Genomic DNA, 18,380 nt, shown 5'->3' with positions numbered 1-18,380 from the left:
ACTAGTCTATTTAGGAAAAAATAATTACAAAGTTGGCTGTCAGTCCGAGAATGCTTTTGGTTTTAAGGAACCTCTAAGACAACATCCAAGATTTTTCCGGAAGCAGTCTGAACATTCAGGCTTCATGACTGCAATGTTTAATCAGAATCAACTCAAAAGGCACATTACCACTGCTTTTAAGAACAAGATGAATAGTGTTACTACAGCGTCTAGAGACGTGACTTCCTTAGGCTCACTGGAATCTAGCAGTATTAGCATCTGCTCTTCTCTACTACTAAACCTATTAAAAAAACCTAGAAACCAACAAAACATACCATATGTACCATACCATATGTACCATACCATACCATATTCAGAAGTGAGCTACCACTTTTGAAAAGTTCAGCCAATACAAACATAAATGTCTGTATGTAAGTTAGAATAATTAAAACAAACAAAAAAAAGGCTTGGTGATTTGAGCCACAATACAGAGGATACAACAAAGGAAGCAAACTTTGGTATACACAGACAACAGCATAACACTGCCACTTTTATTATTCTTCAGTTCTGAAGAGGCCACTTCAGAATCTGAGAATTTTAAATAGCATCAAAGAAAGGCAAAAAAGTAGACCTCAACACCAGGAATAAACTGTCTGAAGTTTCAGAATGGCTTTATACACACACTCCAAAGAAATTCCACCCAAGACAGTTTAAGCAGTTATGCTTCTCAAATTTTGGATGCAGCCAGCCATCAACACCAGAACACAAATCTCAAACCAGTTACAATGTACATCACACACAACTGAATTAAAAGGTTACCTTACACATAGAACTTGGGGAAAAAAGTAGCATTAATGTTTCCTGGACAGCTATCTAAACTTGGGGCAACATCCTTCACCCCTCCTTTTTTCAAACATGGTTCTTCCCAGAACAAAAAAGGCAAGTGCTTGGGCCAAAAGGTTTGCATTTCCCATTGAAGAACAACATGCAAACCAAAACAATGACTTTTCCATACTGCCACCATAAAAGGGAGGTCATTTTTTCCACAACTGACAAACAGAACATTAAATGTGGGAACACTGACTTCATTTTCAAACAGATTTCCCAGTTTCTACTGAGTACAAAGAGTACTTTGGTTCTGTTTTTAGACAGTTATTGTTACACTAATATATGTAAAGATCAGGATGAGACTGTGGAATAATTAATGCTTACTAGAACAAGAATGCCTACATCTGTTCCACAAATATGGCCTAGCCCTTAAGTCAATGAGATGACTTGTGTGGATGACCATTTGGTATTTTCATCACTTTACAAAAGACAACAAAGCTGTCTGAAAAACCCTAAAATTTCCACAACTAAAATATTGCGCAATATACCCATATACCTATTGATGTTTTTATTTTTAAGTAATCTAAATTTATTTTTTGCTTCTCTCTCACCAACCGGATTTTTTTAAAGCCTTAAGTAAAAAAAAAAAAAAAATTGGATCCTTTAATTGTGTTTTAAAACTATTTATAGATTACACTAAGCAAAGTACACTGAACAGTCTTTAGTTATGCCACTGTTGCTCTGTTTCCAGAAGAGAAATTTAAAGGGATACAAAACCAAGCATTTATCCAAGAGGCTTCTTTCTTTTTTAAATCAGTGGCACAAGAGAACAAAGCAAAGTTATGATAAAGATCAATCTCTGAATATTAAGAAAAAAAGAAATGCAGGTAACTAAGCCAGGACCAAAAACTATTTCTATAAGCTTGCAGTGCCACATGCACAGAACTTGATTCAACAATGATTTTACAGCAAGGTATTGATGAGAGGGTACTCAAGTTGTCATTCAGCACATTTAAGCAGTATTTTAATTTTAAACATTTAAGTTGATCACTAACTTCAGTAAGACTGTGTATTTTTAGACAGTGCACACTGAAGCACTACAAGCTACAAAGATTAGGCACATAAAGAAAGAGGAGGAAGCTATTTTACTTTCAGAAACGTTACCTTTGCAAATTTAGGTGTTTGACAGGAAAGGCTCATTAATTTACTTTGTAATTTAAGTGCATTGTCATTAAAGTTATGAAAGGTATCCCAAGAAAGGAGGATAGAAATACAGAAGATAAAACAAACAAACAAAAAAGCCAGATATACAGAATGGAAGGACAAAGGCAAGCCTTAGTACATATCCCTTAGCTCACCGGGATGTATATTTTTAATTCAGTCAGACAGTAGCACATTCTAGACAAACATTTATGTAAAATTAATTTGGTATTGAAAAGCAAATGAAAATTAAAAAAAAAATAAGAAAGATCCCGTCCAGCACTGGAAGAAAAAGCAACTCTGAATGCCTTTCAAATCACCTTGGTATACTCAGAAGATAGTCTAGTGTGACACTCAGCTCATCCATACTCGTCTGTTCAAGGCATAATGGAATTGTCAGAATGAGGCCACTTCTTCTGTCCTTCCCTCCTATTTCAGAACGAGAAAGTAATTAGAAAGTTAATGTGATGAGTTTAAGGTAAAATAAATACTTTTTAGTTAAGTAGTCTCAAAATACATCACAAAAGCAATCCTTAAAGTTGCCGTGAAAATCTCAACTGACATTTCACCTCTCAGTTGTGAGGATTCATTCACCACATTGATATCTAAGACCAACACTTCAGAGCATAGCCCACATCCACAGCTGTCACAGGTTTTCATTTAATACTTTCAATATAAACAACACAAACCAAGTGTTCCAGAAGCATTATTTTTGTATCTCTAGATTATATTGTTAAAAAGGATTTCTTAGACCTTCTACACTACCAGCCCACCAGAAACCCAGTCAGCTTCCAAGGTGAACATGTACCCAAAAGCTCCAGCTGGAGCTCCTGGAAACACTGACAACACAAAAGAGGATTTTGTGCCACACAGGCTGCCCATGGCAGGTACTCGAAATCGGTAATTCAGTCAAACACACAACTATTTCTAAACCTACTTACAAACAGGTAACAGTCATCTCTTTAAGACAAATAGTTCCAACCAGTTGCCTTAATCTTTCACATGCATTTTCAAACCTTTCTGGTAAAAGTTACACAAACAATATTGGCAACAGTAATTTAATACATTATCCATTATCCATAATACATTATCCATTTTATTAAGGAAACAAAACAATCACAACACATTTAAGCACATGTAGGAGTCAGTTACTAAACAATTTTCTCCATAATTTAGAAAAGCTGTACAAAGATAACTATACTCACAGGTTTATTTGGGATGAAAAAGAAGGAAAGTAAATTTCCATAACCTGAGAAAGAACATCTTTATTCTCAAATTGTGCAACTCACATTGTTAAAGCAATTAAATCATGCTTTTGCCTCATAGAAGTTCTTGAATAATGGTAGAACTGAAGTTCTATCTAATCAGTAAGAACAACTTTTTACAGAATAGTAATAGCTGTGCAGAAATAAGATAAACCACATGAGCACAGTAATGCTTGCAAGATGCATACACATACATTGACATAATTTGATAAGAATTCTCCCCATTCATGAGATGCAGGCAAGATAAGGAACAAACACTGTTTGCACAACATATGTTGGACACTTAATTGCAACAGGTTTTTTCCTTGTTTCCAAAGCTTTGCAAACTCTCCAAAGAGTTTTAAAAATCCACTGATACACACACATTTTCCACATCTTCATAAAGGACTGACTGCTTTCAGTCACCCATTGCAATAGTCGTCTTCCCCTCCCTTTCTCTTTTCTGGGAGAGAATTTTTGCTGGAAAACAGCAACATACTTTTTAATAACTGTATTTCTAAACAGAAGAATTAAAGAGTGATGATGTATGAGAAAGGACAAATGGACAGATGCTTTCTGCAGAAATTAAGATTGTGTCTCAGTTGAAACCAAGAGTTATTATAGATTGTCCACCCTTCTCTGTTTCTGAATGGCAGAAAGCCTGAAAATTGGAGTGAAGAAGCAGAGAAAAGGAAGGAAAAATACTTGGATTTAAACAGCATTTGCTGAACTGACTAAACAAAACGCAACTCAAACCCCCAAAAATATAATCTCTTGACATTTCGCAAAAAGACCACAACAATTATCTAAATTATTAGTTCCTTACAAGTCATCTTGTGTAACAACTGACAGGTTTTCCCCCAGCTTGTAAACGCTGCTACACTGAAAATACATTTAAGTTAAGGAAAAGAACTTAGAGCATCACAAAAAAAAAAAAAATAATTAATTTTGCACCAAAGTGGCTGTTCAAGGTTTTCTGCTGAGTTAGTAGCTTGTCTCTTTTCCCCTGCTATTTGTAATGACCTATCAGCAAGAAACCTACACAGCCATGGATTCTAAATCTGAGGAGACACTGTTCCATTAGAAACCACTGTTTTGCTTCCAGAAAAAGGCAGGATCAATATTATTTGTACCAACTTACCTCAAAAAATGCCAAGGGATTTCAGCATATAAGCACTGCAGTATGCCTTCCTAAATATTATTTTTCTGATGATACGTTTTTAATCATTAGTATGTTTTTACTTATGAAACTATATGGAGTAAAATTGATTTAAAGAGACATGATGAACTGATTTCTCTGTCAAGTTCCTTTACTTACACTGAGGAACACTAAAAAAAACCTAGTGCATGAATCTTTACCGTTCATTACATTAAAGCATCCATTAATACCAACCAATTCCAAAAAGGTCAAACCTACTTAGAAATATGTAGGTTCAGAAAGGTTCCTAACATTTAAAATGCACTCAATAATATTACTTTCCACTAAGAATGTTTGTATTTCGAAACGGATCAGGCAGATTTAATTGCAAATTGAAAATGCACTCTAGTTAGTGAAAACTTCTCCTTGCAGTAGAATACTGAACAGCCACCATACTACACATCTGCTGTTCCTGTGGAAGAAACTCCCCACTGTCCCAGGCTTTAATGTGAATTGAGTTTTAGGGGTTTGCTTATTTGTTTTTAAACAGGAATTGTTTGATTTGCAATTGCTGGGAACAGCAGGCAAATTCAAAGCAAAACATTCTATCAACAAAAAGAACAGGTTTCACTTCTTAAGTGACTGGAGCTGGCTAAACTAGACTAATTAAAAAAATAAACTAAAATAAACTAAACCAGAAGAACATTTAAGGCAACACTTCAATTTGTGAAGTTGACAAGTGTTCTGCAAGTTACCTACCTACACTAAATAAGACCATCAAACACCAAGAACAAACACAGCTGCCTATGACAGCAGTGAAACCAGACAGCAGAGAATGTCATTTATCATTTCAAGTATTCCCTTTGTTTTTTTTATTGGCATGGGGAGAAGAAAGTTATCTTCAAACTAAGATTCAAGAAGTTTTAATAAATACAAGGATAATTACAGTGCATAATTACTTTCCTGAATTAACTACTTGGCAATAATCAAACTGTTGCAATGCATGGCTAATTCTGTTTCCACCTGTTTCTGTGTTGGATGGGTCAAAACGAAGGAAAAATTTTCTAAAGAAAATCCTGAAAATATTCACTCCATATTTCTAAACCACATTAAAAAAAAAACCAGAAAGCATTATTTTTGGATGTTTGCTATATTATCACTCTTTTATATATGGACTGACTTCTTGTCAATAACTTTTTGGGTTGAGTTACAGGCTACAGCAAAACCAACTCCTGAGTGCCAACAGCAATAGCTTGGCTACTAGATTAAAAGTTTCAGAGATTCTTTTGAAATGTGACAAAGCACTAACCGACAATATATTTCCACTAAATACATCCAGCAAATACAAATAACCAATTTAAATACACCATCCAAATTATGCAGGGAGGAACCAGCTGAGGAAAACTGAAATCATACCTGAAAGAAAAGCCAATTTCTTCTTCAGAATGGGTAATATTACTGAAGCTTCCATTCTACTTCAGATAATTTTCACAGCTCTGAAACACAAGAAGTTAAAAGTTGTCAAGCATGGGAAATCAAATGCAGTGTTTCACTACAGTGAGCACTGGACACAACACTTTTGTACTTTTCTGAAGGAAGCACAGAACATTGTAACCAAAATCCAAAGTATTGTAAAAACTTAAGAAAAAACATTATCATATGCCTTTATCCATGTGAATAATCAGTTAAACATTTCTTTCTCCTCACTGGGGGGGAACAAAGAATCCAACCACAGAAACCAATGCAGAATCTCAACCAAGGACACCGAGATAATTTATACATAAGTCCCATTTCCCAATCTTATTAAACTGCAATTAATTTACAGGTAGATCATCTGTTTGCTCATTCAGATGTAAAATAAGTGCAAACAAGACTGCACTTTTGCACAGTCTCTCTCATATTACCAAGAATATAATAATTCTCTAAATATGTTATGCTACATGTATGTCAGGACACTGCCATTATCTTGCCATTAGCAGGTCTTCATTTGAAGAAAAGCATCCAACAGCCTGAATAACTATGTTTAACCTATACCTGGAAATGCTTCTGCTCCTTTTGCCTCCTTCCTACCCTCATGCCATTTTTATTGCATTGTGAGCAGCAATTTACTGTGATTAAGCTTCTGTGTTTCATTGACAAACCCACAGGATGCTTGAACTGCAACCTCCTCTTCCAGCCTACACGAAGTAGCAACTGGCGTCTGCTTGTAACTTTGAGTTCACGCTTGCACAAATCAATCCATTTAATTAAAAAACCTAATTCTGCACAAAAATACAATTCCAAGACATGCACCAGTATCCAGTCAAAATAAAAAACAGATCAAGTTTTGTTTTTTTTTTTCTTTCATTCCAGACACAGGGCTTCAGACTGCAACCTGGAGTTCTCCATCTGGATACTTCAGCATTCATGCACACAAACAGAACGTTTTTTTCCTGGCATGGGGGAAGTTAACTGAATCAAATCTATAAATGATCTAGGAGAAAAAAAACCCAACAAACTCAGAGAAATTCAAATAGAGAGCCTGAGATAAAACAGAATAGTTATTCATTTTCATGTTAAAACAATGAGCTTCATTACAAACAAAAAAAAATAATTATTATTATATTACCATAAAACAGAAAAAAAAACATTTCAACAACTTTTTACTGTCTCTACCTGTTCCAATGTGTAATGTGTCACAATATTCACTCCAATCTCTTATCTCAAAATCTCCATATTTGTCATTTTTGCCAATTATATAAATTCACATTTGAAATGTTACAGAAGGAAACAAACAAATTTCAGTTCTTTCAGGAAACTGAGTCCCAAGACAGCCTGCACTTCAAACAATTACTCAGAAAAGCATCCTATTAAAGCTATCTTTATGCTTTGAACAAAAATTTGTATGCTATTTGTTGCATAAATCACAAAATTCAAGAATTACTCAGGCAATCATTTCTGTCTCTCAAACCACTCAGTGTAAGCTATTAAACTTTGGCAGGACTTTTTTTTATTTTTATTTTTTTAGATGTGGAAAGTGTACCTGAATGATTTTTCCCTCTCCTCCCCAAGTTATATTTAAAAATTATTACAAATGCCTCTTTATTATAATCAAGGAGTAAAGTTCAAACCTACACACACTTTATCTTCATACTTTCTCATATGAACAAAAGTTTGCATCAACTTACTGACTCTGGGGAGATGTTTCTTTGCGGTTCTGAAAAGACCTATTTGTTTAATGTGAAAGCACTGCCTGGCTTTCTGCCACAGCAGTGGCACTGTCCATGGATCAAAATAGTTCTTTTATTCAGTATTTCCTGGAACCAAATGAACCATTCTGTTCAGAGTGGAGGGAGGTGAGTCAGAGCAATTACAACAATTGCTGATCAGTCCAAACACCGGGCCTTTGTTCCAGAAACTCTTAAATTTTACAATTAACCTCTCTTCTGTGAAAGCTCCATTGGGATTCATCTAGAAGAAAACTCATCAGAGCAGGCTATCAGAACATACCAGAAAAAAAATCTTCATGTCTAAAAAACAAGTTGAGCATCCTTTAACACTCCAGAGAATCTCAGGATGAATTAAACAAAATGTCTTTTTTTAATGTTGGAAAGTGAAACAATTTCAAGACAGCTGGCATCTACTTTCCACTGGGAGGTACCAAAAGGTACACTGCTTAAAAGCAGATCCAAGTGTATTTAGACCTACAAATAACATGTAAAGATTTTAATTTGTTTGAAGAAAGACAAAATGACAGGCTCTTAAAACTGTCCATCAAGCTCTCAATTTAGCATGAGGAAAGAATGATTTGCTGCTCAAAGCTGTACCACTGTTTAGCTGAAAGAAACAGATTCAGTGTCTATTCATTAATAAAAAACCCATTTGGACTCATTAAATAGAAAAAAAGCTACAGAAGAAAAACATGCACTGAAGAAAACAGATTTCACTTGAGGAAAGTGAAATTCTTCAGAAGCTGCATTTTATCACTTCCAAAGACATAACTTTTATATCCTGGAATTTTACAGATACAAAACAAATTAAAGAGGTTAAATTTGTTTGCTGAATTTCAGAAATTGCCCACCTGCAGCCTACTTTGCCAACTGAAATGCCATATGCCAAACTGTAAACCTTGTAGTTCTTTCATTTAACATGTTTCCTGCATACACACTGAAGAACCTCACTGGACTTATTTAGAACTACCTAACCTTTCTGGTTTTTTAATCAGTATAGTAATGTCAGTCCCCAACAATGCATTCATTCTTTTGAGAATTTCTACAGAAAGGCAGCAACACTAAATTCACATAATATTTGTATTTCAAACCTAAATATCTGAAAGATGTTCCAGTGAAACAGAAAACTCTTCCAATCCCCTTGACAAGTAGAAACTAATACTACTTATGGAGAAAATTCTCTTAAATATTTAGATGAAAAATGTATATATTGAGGGGATGGGAGGTTGGGAAGACAGTAAACAAATAGTTTAAAAAATTACAGAACAGGTAAAAAGACAAATGATATTTCAGGCTGCACTCCAATGTGAAATCAAATTGTAACTTGGTAGGCTGCATCCTCTGCCATTTCTAGGCTCTGGAAAGACCATAAAGTACACTGTTTTACTCCACAAAGTCTAAAATTTCAGAAGTTAATTAAAAAAAAAAATCCACAAAATTCACACACAATAAGAACTATGAGTAACTTATCATAAAAGAGCAGAATTTCTGATGAATGAACAATATCACCTGCATTTTGTGCTACCCATCCTTAATGTCGTTTCACTAAAAAAAATAAGAACCAATGTCCAGACTCTGTTTAAAACCATTCTAAAAGTCTATTAAAGACAGAGGGCAAAGGGACAAGTTGACAGACTCCCATTGACTGGATGGCTGGAAGTAAGATGTCAGAGAAAAGCTGCCCTGCAAGTAACAGGTGTTTTCTTTCTAAGCAGCCCAGTGGATACCCCTTATCAAAAATAATCAAAACAAATTCAGGCTTAATGAGAATAAATATTAACATATTTATTCATATTCATTAGACCTGAAACATTTAATACTCTCAGTACATGGTGCAAGGTCTTTAAATGGGTTAGACTGTTCACGAGCATCTCTTTCAAGTTTCCGAGAACGAGTACTTTCTTCATTCCCTTATCATGTATCACACAAAACTGTGTAGCTGGTCTGCTAACCACAGGACTAAAAGTAAGGAAAAAAATCTGGTTTCTATTTGCTGTTCTGCTATGAAATATACATGTGGCTTTCAGCAAGTCATTTATCCTTTTTAGTCTCCATTCAGACCCTCCATCTAATTCTCTTTTTACAAGACTATTGTGATGTTTAATTCATTAATGTTTTTGAAGACTTGAGAGATTAGAAGGAGCTCCACAAATCTGCCTATAAATAACCAAGCAGCAGATGGGCAGCTACATTCGAAACTGTAGCAGCTTGCAAGTCCAGGCACAAACAATAGCACAAATAACAATAGACATTCTGAAGTACGAGAGAAAAAAAAGCCTCAAATCATACAGGATGAAAATACTTTTTCTTTTAAAATCAACTTCTGAATTGCAGATCTTCAAAATTAACAACTTCACTCTCTGAAGCCATCATGCAGGCTTTTCCAGATGCTAACTTCAACCCACAAAGCCTTACTCCACTCTTTCGCTGCATCAGCTTAAAACAAGTTCATCTGTCCCACACAGAAATAAAACCCAGGTGTGAAAGACAGAGAAAGCTGAATATCACAATTACCTATGTAGATCATTATTTCACCTTCCTTTAAAATTACATTAAAGGATGTCATCTCTCCCACAGTTAAGATGCACTAAGAGAAAACACAAACAAAGGTGTCTCCAGGGCTGATGTCCCAGGGTAACTTAAAAAAAACAAACCTGCCCCAAAAAATAGGAAAAGGCTGTAAATATTCATTAGTTAATGCTGTCTTCAATTAAAAAGCACATGAAAGTGAGCTACTCAGCTGGACAGTTTCAAAATAATAATAAAACACGACAGATGAGTATCAGCTTATGTACTCAAACGCAGTGTTTGACTTTAACATATTACGAACAGCAGTAATAAATATTTAACATTAGAGCCCTTTAAGACCTCAGGAGAAAAGGTAACTCCAGATATTCAGGGAAGATCAAATTAAACTTTTTGCTTTTTCAACCACTTTTGTATTTTTTTTACTATCTGTAAAAACTATCAATAAAAAAAGCATACTTGAGTTTTATGTCTGATTTTGAAGTTGCACACAATGAAAATATTCCTGATCTTCTATAACCTGCTAATTCACACTAAAGTATTAAGAAAATAAAAACCATAGACTCGGTAGATTTCATGAGTATTTAAGCTAGTTTAAAGCAAAATGCAACCACACAATGTCATTTCCATTACACATACACAGTTAGTTAACTCAGTAACTTGCTATGGCAGTTGAATGGACAGATTGAAAATGTGCTCTGATTTGGGTTAAAGGTGGGGTTAACAGCATGCTAGGCCATGATCCAAAAGCACATTGGCACGCCCATGCCAAATTTAAGCTTGGAAAAATTCCAATTCTTCTGCTCCATTTTCACCTGAAGGTTTGAGTCTTACCTCATAATAGGCTTTGTCTTTTAATTATAATTAACAATAGAATTTGGAAGAGCTGCCTGTTAAGTACTTCCTCTATTTAACCCATCTTTCATATTTGTTTCCCACCCTTTTTTCAACTCCTCAACATTCTGTGAAAAGTGAAATAAAAAGATGAGCAACAAAAAAGTGATGAACAATATAATGAATAGCAAACCAGCAAATGGAGAACAGGTGAGTAAGAGGTTATGCCATCTGAGAAGAAAGACATCGTGCACCTGAGTTTTAACTTTGATCTCAGTCAACTATTCATTTCACAGAATGGCAGAGCTTTTCCTCAGACTTCAAGCAAAAGCCAGAAGGAGAGAAAAGAAGGAAGAGTACCAAGCAAAGAAAAAAATATAACTAAGGATGTACAATAACATCTGCGTGTACAGCTGTGAAACACAATACCAACACCTCAGTCTTTCCATACAACAAGGTCAACCACAGGATACTGTGCAGCAATTAGCACACTTCAAAGAGCACTCCTTGGATTCACAGGCCATGTTCACAGAGAGCAGGCTTGCTCCAGCCCAAAGAAATACACACAGACGTTCATAATGATGCTACAACAGGTGACATACAAAATGATAGCTTGCTAGAGTTTTCTACCCCTTCCAGCCTCAGTCCAAGCCAAACACACAAAGTCTACGCTAAGTTACAGCAGCTTTTAGGCTTCTTTAATCTAGAATAGTAGAGAAAATAAGTCACAGGTTTTGGATGCATCTCCATATTCCCTTTTCTGTCATATTTACAGTGAGAGACACCATACTTACCTTCCTGCAGAACCCTACCACTTGCCCTTGTAGGGTGTTACACAGGCAACAGAAGACCAATCTACCCTCCCTCCCTTGCAACAGGCAGTCGAACCAGCAGAAGCTGCAGTCATCTGGTATAGTCCCAAGTCATTTAATACTATCAAGTTACCACAGAATACACAAAATTATGAAATTTGAGAGGCTGCTTCTTCCACTACTTTTACATAGCAATAGGTCAATTGAAATGCTATGTTCAAAGCATGGCTGAGACATTTGCTCTTCTTTGTCACACTTGCCTAAGACCTATTAAAAAAAAAAAATCTTATGCTTACCTCTTAAAATTTTACTTAATCAAAAGTCATGTGGAAATAATACAGAAATCAAACAGATTGCAAATTATCCCACAGAAATAGTTTTTGAGTCATAGGTTGTGGGGAAGAAAAATAAGCAACAAACAGTAAAATCCAACTATATACTCCTCTTCTAGCTCCCTCTATTCAAACAAACAAACAAAAACCCCCCACCAAAACAAATAAACAAGTCTTAAATGCTTGCAAAAATCTTATCACCAGTTCTTTAAGGAACTGTCCAAAACCAGTTTGTGATGAGCGATCAGAGAGCTCTTCTGCCTTCAGTACTTCATAAAAAGAACTAAGGCAGTAGGAGGAATGAGACTGGACAGTCCAAGCCATAAGCAGCCAAGTCAAAAGACAAAGTCAAACAGCTGTACTGATGACTACAACTGCTGGCAGTCTGGAGTAAAGGAAAACACACTTTCCTCTGGGGTGCAAGATTAGAACTTCTTGTTCCTTTTATAACACTTACATAAGAAAACAATCTACAGCTTCATAACAATACACGTATTCGGCACTGGCTACAAGTGCATATGGCTCAGGGCCACGGGAGTCACTTCTCAGCTCAGTATAGTGACACTCAATTGAACAGAAGCAAAAAGAAATGCTGCTCTTAACTGAAAGCCATCTTGAGTGGCAGGGGTATGAAAGGATAAGTTATTTTTTGAAAAGAAAAGTAAGGTGTAGACAAAAGTGTAGCAGACACAAAAGCAGTCCTCCTTTAGGTGGAGAAAACTGACACAAAACAAGAAGAAAACAAACAAGGGACTAATAAAAAGACTATTTATAAATCTCTAAAACTTTGGGTTTGATACATGACCAAAATATTTCCAGCTCAAGAGTAAGATTTTGTGTGGACCTTGAAACATCCTGCACAATTTCCTCTGCATCAAAAAATCAAATATATTACAGTTGTGTGTTGTCTCCTCCTCAATGCACAAGGTAGACACAGTGAGGATAATAATAAAAATTCCTTCATAAAGAATAAATAAATAACTTCAGAATTTTGCTAATGTTAACCAAACATGAAAGTAAAAGAGATTGAAATATATCAGATCTGGTACATAAATATCTTGTTCATATTTTTAAGTTGCTAAATGTTTCAGAAATACATTAATTCACTACTTTACAAAGCAAAAATCATTATCGGAGCTGTCCTTGAACTAGTGTGTGCAAGAGAAATAAATCTTGCCTTCACTTTGATGAATGTCTTCAGTTTTTTTACTCAGGATAAAAATTCTGAACATTTCAACTGCAAATCACAAATTTGCCACAGCAACCACCTGCAGCAACCACAGCACCTCTCCCTCTCTATCCCTTCAAAATAAAACATGTAACATTCCACTACTGAAAAATAAACAAATAAGTGGTCACACATTTCGGAGAATATAAAATCAAGCTTTCTAAACTGCTACCTGCAGCATCCTGCATAGATGCACCACTTATACACTTTTCAGTTACACTATTTTCTAGGGTCAAAATAGAATGCAAAATGAAAGAATTAGCAAACAGAATGCCAGCAGAGAGACAACAGACATATACTGATTAGAAAGCAAGCATAACTTTTACCAACACCAATAGACAACCCATGCATTATGTGTCCATCCTGATCCTTTCCCTCAAGAATGGGATTTATTTTCTCAAGTTCGGCCACAGATATTATTTAGTGAACAAAACATCAAGTTAGTATCAAATTCATTTGTCTTAGTCTTTCAACACAATTTTTCTTGGCCTTACTTGGTCTGGTCAACACTTATCCTTCATGAAACCTCTCTAAGAGCACATCTGAAATACAACTCTGCCAACATCACAGGTGTTTATCTTGGCTCTAAATTCTCATATGCCTACTACATCTACCTCCCCTGAATCATTGATTCTGCAAAGCCCTAAGTCATACCTTCATCTCCTCTTAACTACTGTAATTTCCTTCTTAATGGGTTCTTTATGTCTCAGCATTCCAAACTTCAGCTTGTCCAAAATGCAGCAGTTCATCTTCTCACCTGAAAACAGGAAAACAACACTCCAGATTGATTTTAACTTGCTTCCTTGTTTAGAGTCTGCTGTAAAGTTACTTACTTCAAAAATCTCTCACTCTTAGTCTTAAGAGTAAAAAGCTTTGCCAATGCATTTTTGTATCTGCTCAATCAATGTGCTTAAATCTCTCATGTATCTTCCAACACAAGCTTATCAACACCATTAGAGCAGCAACAATTAACTCCACGCTTTTAAAACTTCTTTCCTTCCTCTTACCCACAACCACAGAACACTCTTAAAATTAGAATTCACTTATCTCCAGTCTTATGCTTAAGCATCTTCTAATATATTTACAGACACTCCTCTCTTTGTGAGACACCAACACTGCACAGGACACAGTAACACAGGCTGCACTGAGGGCTGCACAAACTATGTAACATAACTCCAGCTTTAGTTATATTATAGCGCCTTTTATAGATTTCTTTAAAAGTCACAAAATGAAAACAAAGTAAAGCAAGTAACTTAATGAAAGCACGAGATAAAACCTAAATAAGTTTTTACAAAACCAACTGCAAAAATATTGTTCTATGTAGTCTATTCACCAGTGTCAAAGCCTCATAAGGACCAAATACAAAGAAATGAAAATTGTAGAGATCTCAGTTTTGGAAGAGATTTATCTTACTTACCATTGGTACTGGAATGCAATGTCTGTTAGGGTTACAAGTTTGATTTCCAGATCCCAGATTCTGCAAATTCAAATGAAAAAGTATTTGACTATATTTTTAGATTTTAATACTCAATCGAAGACTTTATTTCCTTGGAGGCTGAAAACAAGGGTTTCTTACAGAGCTACATGATAGGGGAGTCAACATTTCCATTATATATTCATAAATACTTGTACGCTAGGCATTTGAGTTTAGTGGGACAGCAGGAATCCAATACTTCCCACCAAAACATATGGTAGACATCAACATTGTTTACAATTAGCAGGCAATGCTCCTGAGGCAGCACCGGAAGCAGCGGGAAAGTAACAAGAACCAGAATCCTTGCAGTCTGCTTTCAATCAGAGGTACCCTACACAGAGTTTTAGGCTAAACTGAAAATTCAACAATGCTAGTGGGTTTTCTTGTGAAGAGGAAGAAGGTATTGCTACAAAGTTACTCACTGCTATAAAATTTAAAAAGGCAAATTATAACTTGAATAAAAAAATGTAAATAGTCCCTATTTGTATTAGAAGATGCAGAATTAACATATAAGTATCAAACATTAAACCTCAGCAAATGCTTTAAGACTTGCATGAAACTTTGATCAAATTCCACCCACCAAATGAAATCCACCAACACCACCCAAGAAGTCAAAATTAGCCTATGCTGTATAACAGGTGAAGCCAAGATGACAAACACACTTCACTGGTTTTACAGTAACAGTTAAATTACTGTAATGACTGCCAACAGTAAGTTTTAAATTTAAAAAAAATTGAAGCTTTCTAGTTAGCCTCAAAAAGACGGAGAGAAGGCAAGAGGACACACCTATGGATCAGGAACAAAAATATCAATAGCAAGTGCTCAAGACAGCTTGAGTACAGACAGAGTGGAAATCCTGCAACATCATTTCTAGGGTAGGCTCTGCTTATTTTATCAGAAGCTACCTATTGAAGGTGTTCTGTATTTCCCCACCCAACCATAGTAACTGGAGAATAAAGGTGTTCCTCTTTATTCCTATTTATTCCTGTTCCTTTATTTCCTATTCCTAAGGACTCTTGACAGCTATGTAGCATTGTATTAAAGTTCTTCCAGAAGTTTCTCCAGTTCCCCTTCCTACTACCACTCTCATGCAGCAGACAACTGAAACTGAGCTGAACTTCACCTGACTCCTTTATTGTGTTGACAGAAAATAACAAAACTATGTACACTTTTCCTGTTTACGCAAACTTTACCGAGAAATATGAATCCACAGCCCATTTAGAATTACAGCCTACAACTCCAGGAGACATGACACCACTTCTTCTTACAAGAAATTTAAAAATACATCTATTTCTATTTCTTAACTTGTATTTCTAGCAAAACTGACGTTACAGATCAACTAAATTGCAAATAAAATATCATCTATTAGCATACTACATTAGGAAAAACAGTTGGCTGAGATGATTTTACAGGATTCTTCAAGCAGCAATCTATGACAAAGAATTGTGCAAAATCCTAAAATCCATCAGTAAAAACCACATTGTAATTCCTCTTAGTTTTGACAGGAGGTTTTCACACAACCACAGAATTATTAGGGTTGGAAGGGACCTCTGGTGATCATCTAGTCCAAACTCCCTGCCCAGGTTGGGTCACCTACAGCAGGTTACACAGGAAGGTGTCCAGGTAGGTTTTGAAAATCTCCAGAGAAGGAGACACCACAATATCCCTTGGCAGCCTGTTCCAGTGCTCTGCCTTGTTGCTTTTTTCCTGACAGAGCAAAGCACAATCAGCACCTCACCAGCAAGCAGCAGGCCTCTCTAACCAAGCTTTGATTCTATTCTGTGGTTCACCTTCCCCCTTTTCTCCGTATTAAGTTTCTGCTTGGTATAGACAATAGCCTTAGGACAATAAAAGCTCACATTCAGAAAAAGGAGAACCCCTATTAGCACAGAAATTAATCACCATCAGTAATCCTATCATGTAATAACAGTATTCATTATTTACTATACACTGAATCTTAGCAGGCAATGTCACACAATGGAGAAAAAGGGGGAAAACTCACAGTATTTCTTCATCATAGGGAATTTTAATGTGTGAACAAAATCGAGATCTAATTGTTAGGACAATGCAGACATTGCAATACTAAAAATGGAGAGGATGTTGGTCCCCATTTCCTTTGGGATGAAGAGAGATGAGAGAACAACGGAAAAAAAGCATCTATTAACACCTATCTACATAAGCCTTACCAATTCTGCTCATTAAAAAACTTACAAAAGAAAAAATAAAGAGCCACTCTCCACTAATTATCTCTACTCTTCCTTCCATACACTCGTTCAAACTCTTTAAGAAAAAGGGTGCTTTAGAGCATCGCCTTCCTACAATTGCCTGGCTAAGAAGCTCTGCTCGGGAGTAGCAAGGGACACTACAATTACGGGGGGAAATGGCAAAACTGATAGACAATAGACCTGTCAAAAATCAAAGCAAGGATAACCACGGCTCTGAGCAACCACGGCTTCAGCAGTGAATCAGCTTCCCGACCAGGCAGCGCTTCCAGAAACCCTGGAGCGCCCGCCGCCTCGGCGGTGACACGGCCGTGACTCGTTCCCCCCAGCCCGCCGCCGGACTGACCAGTGGCCACGCACCGGGAAAATCCCACTGCAGCCAAGCGGATCTGCGAGCCGAGAGCCGGCTCCCGCCCCCGTCTCCCTCCGGTGTGCTCCCCGTGCACGGAGCCCTCTCCTTCCCCCCGAGCCTGCCGTGACACCCGCGGCGGGGCCCGGCGAGAGGGGCCGCCGCCCTCCCGCGCCCGCACAAAGGCAAAAGCTCCGCCGGCGGCGGCGGCGGCCCCTCGGGAGCCCCCCTGGGGAGCCCCCCCGCCACGTATGTAGCGGCGGCACGAACAATACCCAAACCTGTTGCGCGGGTTCCCCTGGGCCGCACCGACCTCCCGTGCCCCCGGCACGGGAGCAGCCGGCGGGACCCGCCGAAGGGCAGCGGGCGGGGCGGGGGGGGCTGCCCTGCCGCACGGCCGGGCCACGGCAGCCCCCGGGCGGGCTGGGAGCCGCCGCCGCCCGGCGGAGCGGAGCAAAGCAGAGCGGAGCGGAGCGCCCCGCGGCGCCACCGCCGCCGCCCGGGAACAAAGCGCGGCCAGGCCGCAGGGCCTGCGCTGCCCTGCGCGGGGCTGCGGCGAGGGCAGAGCCCCCTCCCGACGCGGGTACTCACCCGGTGCGGCGCTGCGGGTGCCCGGGCTGGGAGGACGCGGGGCGGAGCCTGGACCCGCCCGCTCTAGTCGGGCTGCGGTGGCTGCCCTCGGCCGCTTCGCACCGCCTCGCCCGCCCGGCGGCAGCCCCTGGGGACGGGGGCGGCTCCGACCCCTCCTCCGTCGGCAAGGAGACGGTGAGCGCCGGGTGCTGGCGAGCCCGCCCCCGCTCAACTGCCCTCGGCCCAGCGCCGCCCCCGCCCCGGGCGCGGAGCCGCGGTACCGCCCGCCCGCCCCTCGCGGAGCCGGCCCGGAGCCCCGCCCCGCCGGCACACAATGCGCCCGTGCCGGCGCTGAGCCTCGCAGGCCGGGGCACCGCCCGGCCCGGGCCCGTCGCTGGCAGAGGGGCCGCGGTCAGTACTCGGCGTAGGACAAGC

General features: G+C 38.5%; 1 protein-coding gene across 5 annotated transcripts in view; it reads right to left on the bottom strand.

The window, feature by feature from the left end:
- The window catches only part of SESTD1 (SEC14 and spectrin domain containing 1), a 54,408-nt gene extending 36,310 nt beyond the window's left edge, over window positions 1-18,098 (bottom strand). For 2 of the 5 annotated variants that reach the window (XM_064660718.1, XM_064660722.1), the window contains exons 1-5: window positions 17,967-18,098; window positions 14,748-14,807; window positions 13,985-14,087; window positions 5,806-5,885; window positions 2,328-2,436 (exon numbers count right to left, since the gene is read on the bottom strand). In XM_064660718.1, the coding sequence (XP_064516788.1) occupies window positions 2,328-2,436; window positions 5,806-5,860 (164 nt within the window). In that variant the 5' untranslated portion in view covers window positions 5,861-5,885; window positions 13,985-14,087; window positions 14,748-14,807; window positions 17,967-18,098. Of the gene's footprint in view, window positions 1-2,327; window positions 2,437-5,805; window positions 5,886-13,984; window positions 14,088-14,747; window positions 14,808-17,656; window positions 17,738-17,966 lie in introns of those variants that run through there. The other 3 variants (XM_064660719.1, XM_064660720.1, XM_064660721.1) reach the window with 3 other exon arrangements.
- Window positions 18,099-18,380: the final 282 nt, after the last annotated feature.

Source organism: Pseudopipra pipra, chromosome 7 (assembly GCF_036250125.1).
Source record: "Pseudopipra pipra isolate bDixPip1 chromosome 7, bDixPip1.hap1, whole genome shotgun sequence".
Classification (NCBI taxonomy): domain Eukaryota; kingdom Metazoa; phylum Chordata; class Aves; order Passeriformes; family Pipridae; genus Pseudopipra; species Pseudopipra pipra.
This window is presented reverse-complemented; position numbering and strand designations above follow the sequence as displayed.